This window comes from Nicotiana tabacum, chromosome 12 (genome assembly GCF_000715075.1).
Source record: "Nicotiana tabacum cultivar K326 chromosome 12, ASM71507v2, whole genome shotgun sequence".
NCBI classification, from domain to species: Eukaryota; Viridiplantae; Streptophyta; class Magnoliopsida; order Solanales; family Solanaceae; genus Nicotiana; species Nicotiana tabacum.
In genome coordinates, this window is record NC_134091.1 from 66377991 (window position 1) to 66387181 (window position 9191).

Genomic DNA, 9191 nt, shown 5'->3' on the forward strand with positions numbered 1-9191 from the left:
TAAAGTGATTATCAAGTTTGGAAAACATATGATTTCTAGATGTAACTGCTGCTCAAGCCCTAAAAATGAAACCATGCAATATGTTTATATGAAAGGTAATGCAGCTGATATATGGAAACTTATTGGTTCTCCGTTGGGAATAAAATATCAGCAAAGCCTTACTAGATACATGTTTAATACTCGGTGGCAAGTGAAGTCTCTTAATACTATTCATAAGCTGGCCGGTACAACAAGTCTATTGGCATAAATCAAACGTAGGTTCATTTTGAATTGAAGTTTTACTAATGTAATGAAAAGGCTGGAATAGTGGAATGGGTGAAGTGCTTAGAAATGGCAATAAAGATCTCATCATGGCCTTTTCCTTTCCAATTCAATAGAGCAGTAACTCAATAACAACTTTGCAAAAAAGGCCCATGCAGCCTGGTTTGGAGGAAACTAATGTATTCAAAATGGACAGAAATTTCACCATTGAACTAGATTCTCTGATTGTTATCAATATGCTAAAGGACAACAAATACAAGATGAATAAGATAATTGAAGCAACTTCACATGCCAATGTTAATATAATCCGAACGCCCTACAACCGAGTTGTATATGTTGTACAGTCTTTATTTACTGTACCAGAATCGAGACTGTACAGTCTTACTGAAAACCTCATTGCATACAATGTTGAGTAGTTTGATAGGATGTACAGGGCGGATCTAATGCATTGGTTACGAGTTAACATATACCCAGTAGTTTTTGTATAGATTTTGTATTTATATTAAGAAATTCAGTAAATATGCATAAATAATTAATTGTAAACTCAATTATCATTATATATTAACTTGATGTTATTGTAGGAATTCATAAACTGCAAATCCTAGATCCGCCTCTAAGAATTTACGGAAAGTATATTTTGAGTTTTAGCTTATTAAGAATAAATTGAGAACATAGAGTCAAATGTTGATTCATATCTTGTGGTCAGTCATTGTGATGCGTTGACCTTGTCACGAGATAACTGTGATTAAACAATTTCGATAAGTTGATCGATGCATTAAATGCATGTTAACAACCCTTTAGGTCTGTGGCATATTAATATCATCATACTTGTTAAACTAACTAGGGTTTAGAGATTTCATATCAAAGGATCGCCTAAACAAATCGATCGATGCTTTCTGCTATTGTTTTTGTTTTTCCGTTTCCAGGTAGTAACTAATTTGTACATATTTAATATCAATAGGCTCTCAACTTTAAAATTAAAGAAAGGCAATTGGGTTGTCATTTTCTTGTACTTTATGATACAAAGTGATATGAGTAAGTTATCATAAACCTAAAGCAAAGAAGAACCACTTGTATATCAACGTACATGGAATTCAATACAAATGTGCATGTAATTCATTTAAAAAAATATGTCACTAGTACTTGTACTAGTCCTAGTCCTCGATAATAGCTAGTTTTTGATGATCTCTTCCTTTAAGTTAAAGATCGAAGATGGGGGAGGCAATACTAATCAACTGCAACATAATCAATCGAGCCATTTTCAAGAAAAGTGTCCACTCATTACCCACTTTCTCTCAAAGACCACATATCTTTTACACCTACATCATCTTCCACTAAACCTAGCAGCATTTGGTGGTCAATGGTTCAAACTCCACCTCCATAAAATAAAAAATAAAAAAAATAAAATAAAAAAGAGTTTTTTCTTTTTCCAAGAAAAGATTTTACGTAGAGAAAAAGAAAACCCTCTCTTATTTCTCTCTCTTTAATTATTAAGTTCATGACAGCAAAGATTCTTGTTGCTTGAAGAATGGGTACTACATTGCATATACATAACATAATTTGTTTAAAATGGATAAGGGGAATCTGAGAGAGGAAGTGAGAAACAAGAGTTAGTGCAACCATGAATAAGCTAGACTGTTTTTTGGTTTTCCAGATCTAATTTAATTAAACTCTTATTATTAATATTCTTGGTATAGCTTTTTACCTTTTGTTTTGTGTATAAAAGGGCGCACTTCCTATATTTTGCATACCCCATCCTAAAACTAACCCCTTCATTCTTTGTGTGTAGAAAGAAGAGAAGGAGATCTAGAAATGGCAGACCAAATGTTTAGTGGGGCATTTGGCTCATTCCTCAACAAAGTAAAGCCTTACTTGGCTATGGTTTCCTTGCAGTTTGGTTACGCAGGGATGTATATTGTTACAATGATGTGCTTCAAAAGGGGAATGAGTCACTGGATTCTTGTTGTCTATCGCCATGCATTTGCCACCGTTGCTGTTGCACCCTTTGCCATTGTTCTTGAAAGGTAAAATTTCTATCCTATTTCTTTTTTCCTCGTAGTTCCTTACTCGGTAGAAACCTCTCTTATTCGGTCACCAAGAAATCGGACGATTTTCATATGACCTTGTTTGAATCTCATTTATATTCATTAATGAAGTGTGTGAACCATCTCTTTTAAAAGTTTAAGTTCTACGCATGCAGGATCTTTGTCTGTTTTTTGCCATGATATCATATTCAAATTTTTGATAATTTAATATAAAATCTTAAGTCATAAATTTTGACGTTTTCCATCTTGCTGAATAATCTGAATCGCACAATAGAATATAAGTTGCCTACAAGTATCTTACAGAATATTTTTCTTTTTGCTTTGTTTTGTTTTGCAGGAAAATAAGGCCAAAGATGACACTCAGGGTCTTTATTAAAATATTGGCTCTTGGTTTTCTAGAGTATGTAATTCTTTTACACACTTTTATATTCTACTCAATTTACATGTGAACAAATTACTATAAATATATACTCCAAAATGTTTGTTCTCTCATAAAATTTAGTTGTCTATTCGGTCATCCAAACGCATGAGATTCTGATGTTTCTTTTTTCTTATTTATCTTTTACTTCATTTAATATTTTTTCTTTTTCTGTTTTAGCCTTCATACATCATGTATCAAAACTGAATGCAGAAACATTATAAGTTGTCCGACGTTTTCCTACAAGGTTACTCTTGCATGAAAGGGATTATATACGACAGTTAAATGTCAGATGTTCACTATTTTTCTTTTTGTCAACTATTAAAGCATTTGGAAGGCAACTAAAAGGTTTAGTGAAAATCCTAACTTTAAAATATACTAATTTAGCATCTCTATATTGAGCTCCTACTCAATTATCTATATATATTTTCACCTGAATTCTTTCTAACAAACGCAAGATTTAACAATCTATGAGATATTTTCCATGTGCCGAAAGATTCTCAATTTCTTTCTTTCTTTTTTTATTTCCTTTGAAACGCTTTAAGAGTAATAGTAAAGAACGTTTAGTTAAGGATACTACTACAGATAGTAGCAAAACTTTTATAGCCTCACATTCAGTAGCGTTGACAAGATTTTCGCTAAGGGGTTCAAAAAAGAAAAATATGACGGAGGCAGGATTTTCGCTAAGGGTTCAAAAAGAAAAAAGTTAAATAATTACCGCTAAAAGAGATTGTAGCTAGTGGGAATTGAACCAATAACCTCACAAAGGTTTTGAACCCCCTTGACCACTAAGCTATGCTTTTGGGCTGTGTTAAGGGGATTCAAAACATAATATAAAGAGGTAGAAAATAAATTTTGCCTTGTAAGTGTAATTTATATATATGAGAGAGAGGTACAAACCCATTTATTTTATATATACAGTGTAATTTTCCGACAAAGAGAATTCGGGTGAACCCCTTCCGCCCCTAAATCCGCCCCAGCTCACATTAACCTAAACCCTAACCTATGTTCCTAAACTAAAAAGCTCCTTCTTCTCTATTCCTGCTGGGTTTTCTACTTTAAATTAATTCTTTACCCACACCACCCACATACCACTCTCTCCCCTTCATCTCCTACATTGGCTAGAGCCCATATTGTCTTACATGCTTTATGCCAAGAGAAAAGATGCACTTAATCAATTAATTAATGATCACATCCAACTGAATAAATTAAATACACACTTGCAAAGTACCTTTCTAAAAGTCTGTTGTTTTTATGGTTTTTAGAGAGGTACGTTTCTTATTAAAATTTTAATATGTTTGGATGATAGTGTTTCCACAGTTTTCATTCATCTTCTGAGGTTAGCTTTAATTAGTTGTAGGAAAACAATAAGCAACTTCCTATATTAGAAATATCACTAATCATATTATTCTTTGACGTTAAACCTGACAAATAAATCCAATGAAGAACATCAAAAAGTCCTCATTCCAAATTAGAAAGCAAATTCATTAGTTCTATCTGTTTAATTTATTTGAAAAGTTTAAGCTACTAGAGATACAAAAATGTTTAAAAATAATTAAGTGAGTGCAGTGTTGTAGATTCTATTTGAGGAATCGACACATTGATCAAGAATAAGGCATCTATATTATTACTATCAAAATATCAGAGCATACAATGATTCCGAAGAGATATCATTTCACGGAATATATTTTAAAAAGTTTAGACATTTTTTTTACAATTAAATCGGAAGGCTTTTAATCCTTATATATGTTTGATGATATATTACTGTTGTTCTAAACGAAAGCTTTTAAATATATGGAATTTCAGGCCAGTTATTGATCAGAACTTGTACTATGTGGGACTGAAGAGCACAACTGCAACCTATGCATCAGCCTTTGTCAATCTTCTCCCTGCCGTCACCTTTATTCTTGCGGTTATTTTCAGGTACTCATCATTTTCCTTTTTTCCTAATTTAATTTGTAAAAATAGTACTTTTTACTCCATTAAAATCAAGAAAATACCAAAAAAAGAGTATATAAAATGACATGGTGGATTTTGACACCTTTCTTTATCCCATAAAATATACTCCTTCAAAAAGATTGGCATTATTTCCTTATTAGTCTGTTCAAAAAGATTGGCACCTTTCAATATTTCCTTAATAAGAAGCATTTATAGCCACACAAATGTTATGACGGGTTTCAGATCACAAGTTTCAAAAGTTTTACAGTAACACAAATGTTATGACTTATTTGAAACCACATATCTCAAAAATCTTACCTTAAGATAATCTTTTTTTTAAAAGAGAGTACACTACTAGTTCATTACACAAGTAATAAATTACAAAAGTATGATCTCACCTAAACAAAGTTGCTGACTTGCTTCCCACTTGGAAAGCAGTGATCTCAAAAAAGTTAGTGGTTGCTCCTGTAATATTGACATATAAGTTAAACTCCATATTATTACTTCGTATTTGTCACTGTGCTAGCTATTATTAGTGGTTGAGATATAATTTTCACCAAAAGAATTTGAAAAATAAAAAAGCAAATAGCAAAACAGCTAAAGTAATTCATCATCTAATAAATGCAATTTTCTAGAAGAAGGGGATCCCCATAGCTCCACCTATAGCTACTATAGAACAAAATAATGTCAAAAAATGAAAAATCATATAATAGAAAAGAAATAAAAACTCATGAACATAATTTCTTCCTCTTTTTATTTAACATAATCTTTTCTGGTTCTTTATGACTAGAATTGAGAAAGTAAACCTGAAGAAGAAATCAAGTATGGCAAAGGTGATAGGAACAGCAATAACAGTGGTGGGAGCAATGGTGATGACACTTTACAAAGGTCCAATGTTCAACCTGGTCCCACACTCTCGCGGCGGCAGCCACCCTGCAGCCGCCGCGGCCACCCCCGAGAACTGGGTCGCCGGGACCATTGAGCTCATCTCTTGCATTGTTGGTTGGTCCGGTTTCTTTATTGTTCAAGTAAGTTAGTACTATTTTCTATTTTCGAAATTAGAAAAAAAAATGAATATTTTACTCATTTAAATAGTGATATATTTTATTACAATTATGTATTGATATAATTGAGCAATTTTGCATATGTATACATAGTCGATGACATTGAAGGAGTACCCAGCAGAGCTATCTCTGGCAGCATGGGTATGTGTGATGGGCATAGTGGAAGGTGGAATTGTTGCTCTTATAATGGAACGTGATTGGAATGCATGGAAAATTGGCTTCGACGCTAGGCTCCTTGCTGCTGCTTATTCTGTAAGTTTTTCCTTAATGTGAAACGTACAATTCTCGTATTTAGTCTCTCTATTCACTTTTACTTATCCACTATTGACTTTGCACACCCGTTAAAAAATAATAAATAAAGTGCATAATTTACCACGATACTCATATTAATTGGTGTATAATCTTAATGAATTTGAAATGAGTAATTAATGCTAAGGGCAAAATATAAAAAATGAATTATTTTTCTCTTGATATGCGAAAGTGGACAAGTAAAAAAAATCTATTTTTAGAATAGTAGATAAGTAAAAGTAAACGGATGAAGCATTATTTTGCTACTATTAGCCACTGATTAGAGCAAATAATTTGTATTTGGTCAGGGAATTGTTTGCTCGGGAATTGCATATTACGTGCAAAGTATAGTTAATAAAGTTAAAGGCCCAGTGTTCGTGACAGCCTTTAGCCCGTTGAGTATGGTCATTACTTCTGTTCTTGCTGCTATTATCTTGGCTGAGTCAGTCCACCTTGGAAGGTAATTAACAACGAAGTTTTTAAATTTAAAGTACAAAAAAGAAGTGTTGCTACTTTGTCAATTTAATTAATCTAATAATTTCCTGATTCTTTTTGACAAAAATTTCAGTTGCATTGGAGCAATTATTATAGTCATGGGACTTTACTCTGTGGTGTGGGGAAAGAGTAAGGAGGGGAAAGGAAATGAGACAGGAAAAGACCAAGAATTACCAGTTGTGGACATCAAAGAAAGGTCAACCATAGTTGACGATATTAGTGATGATGTTACGACTGTGAAATCAAAGGTTCCAGCCGAGAAGAAGGCTTCAATCTTGCAAGAGCTCTAGCATCCAAAAATGAAGCTGTCTTTGCAATTTTAATTTTTGACTTGTTGCAATGTTTAAATTTCTAAGTGTTGCTTTGAAACAATGCACTAATGTTGTCAATCGTTCTTGATCAAAAAAATGTGTAATCTACTTTTTTTTTGTGTAAAAGTCAAGGAGTGGTCTCTCCATTTGGGAATGAAAAACGAAAATGTTCTAATTTGCCCTTAAAATTAAATGGGTAGTAAAAGCTTCGCGTTCAGCATTTTATTCTTGATTTTTGTCACTTGTTTGTGGTTTAATTTTTTTCTTTGACACGCTTGCTTTCATCAATATCTTATAGTATAAAACTCTAGACACATTCTTTTGAGTGAATTTAACCGGAAGAACAGACAATCCTTTCAGGTAGCCTCTCAAATATAAATCTGACAATATGCCATATTGCCATAATTTGAGTATGTGTATAAAGATCGAACGTTCGTGTTTGTTTAACCCTAAAAATAGTTTTTATGGTCAAAATAATTTTTTTTATATTTTAGGGTTCCAAGAACCGATTTGACTTATTTTCAAATATAAATAATATGAAAATAAATAATAACTGAACAAAATAATAAAAAGATAAAAAGAAAGAGAAATCTTATTGATATGAGTAGCTCTTCCTCCATGTAAGCAAAATACTAAATTGGCAGAAATAGAACAACGAGATTGAACACTGTAATTGCAAGAATAAGTGAAAAAATTTCAGATGGATACAATGTAGGGAATTGTGATTTAAAGAGTAATCCTACTCGTAACTGTCTAGTTCATATCATATATGCCCGTTACAATCATTAGTGCATTTATTGTATGTTACATGATTGATTCGGTAACGACCCGACCAGTCGTTTTGAGCATTAGCATTCCGTTCTGTAGTTTGAGACCTTGAGTAGTTTCATATAATGTATAATGACTTGCGTATATGGTCAGTTTTGGTTTTCGAATGGTTCGGGATTGACCAAGTTTGAATTTTATGTATTTGACCTTGGATAATAGTTTTGATAGATTCGTTAGGTTCGGATGGTAATTTTGGACTTGGGCGTATGCCTGAATTTACATTTGGATGTTTCTAGAAGGTTTTGGCTCTAATTGTCGAAAAATGGCAATTTAAAGGTTTAGAAAGTTCATAGATTTTTTGAAGATTTTAAAAGTTGATGTCGTGCTATAATTTCATATATTTTGACGTTATTTACCCTACTTGCTTGTTGTTTGGATGCTAATTTGTGCGACAATTGAGCTTATTAGAGTTTATTTCACGTGTAGGAATGCTTGGAAATGAATTAGAGAAAAGTTGCACGCAATGGTACCTCAGAGCCTCAAAATGGAGCAATAAAAGAAGACGTGCAAGGCAATGAAAAGTCATGACCATAGACAGTGCAAGGCATTGTCTAGGGCAGTGTCATTGGCGCCCCAGACAGTGCCTCACGCAGAAACATTGGTGCCCCAAACAGTGCCTCGCGCAGAAACATTGGTGCCTCTGATAGTGCCTCGCGCTGACGCTGCTATCCGAGCCAATTTTATTTCCTCACTATTTTTGGACACGTAGACTTCGGCCCCAACCCTATAAATACCTCTTAAAGTTAGTTTTTCTAGGAAGAGGACACTATTGGAGAGGCAAAAGGCTACGGAACACTTGGAAGAACCGAATCACAAAAGTTTTCTCTTATGTTCTTCCTTAATCTGTATTTTAATGCTTTCAATTATTATCATGATTGTTAGTATGGTTATGAGTAGCTAAACTTTCTCATCTAGGGTTTGATGGAACCTATTGAATGATGAATTCTTATTACGTTTTAATATAATTTTGCCTTTGAATATCCCTACTTGTTCAACTACGTGTTTATTGTCGTTGATTGAATGGCCATCAATTAAATGTGCCTATTTATTATGTATTGCTTGAGAAAGAGTGCATATTTAGGTTTTTGTCGAACCACATCACTCCCAAGGTATATGAGAGATCAATATGACGGGTTTAAAAGCGGGATTAGAGATAACAAAGCTTTGACGTGATCACAGCGAGCGGTGAAAAAGTGCGAGCTAGCGTAATTCAAGAGAATATGACTAGTAAATTATTGTAGTTGCTCGAGAGAGAATTACGATAAGTCGAGTGCTCATGATCAGTAGAGAATACTTAGGCGAAATTGTAGGAGACGTAGCGGGAAGGATTCCGATAATTGAAAAAATCATAACTCTAGATTTTTTCAATTTTGTCTCCAACCCTTAGTATCCATATTTATTAATTTATTACTTTAATTTGTTAGCTAATTAGTTAGACAAAAGAATATTAATATTTATAACTTTGAAATTATCCGAGTTTGCCTTTTTAGTGATATTGAACAGTTATAGTAAAACCTTAGTTCTCTGTGAGATTCGACTCCGG

At 33.2% G+C, this 9191-nt stretch overlaps 1 protein-coding gene across 3 annotated transcripts; it reads left to right on the plus strand.

The window, feature by feature from the left end:
- The first annotated feature begins 1774 nt into the window (after positions 1–1774).
- LOC107819856 (WAT1-related protein At4g08300) lies at positions 1775–7038 on the plus strand. Of its 3 annotated transcripts, none has more exons than XM_075226580.1 (8): positions 1775–1793; positions 2051–2285; positions 2644–2706; positions 4531–4647; positions 5453–5690; positions 5820–5978; positions 6323–6474; positions 6583–7038. In XM_075226580.1, exons 1-8 carry the CDS (start codon positions 1790–1792, stop codon positions 6797–6799), a joined length of 1185 nt encoding a protein of 394 aa, XP_075082681.1. In that variant the 5' UTR covers positions 1775–1789; the 3' UTR covers positions 6800–7038. The 3 variants fall into 3 exon arrangements, with proteins under 3 accessions (XP_075082681.1, XP_075082680.1, XP_075082682.1); XM_075226579.1 differs by lacking the exon at positions 1775–1793 and adding an exon at positions 1816–1870; XM_075226581.1 differs by lacking the exon at positions 1775–1793 and adding an exon at positions 1855–1952.
- The last annotated feature ends 2153 nt before the right edge of the window (positions 7039–9191 follow it).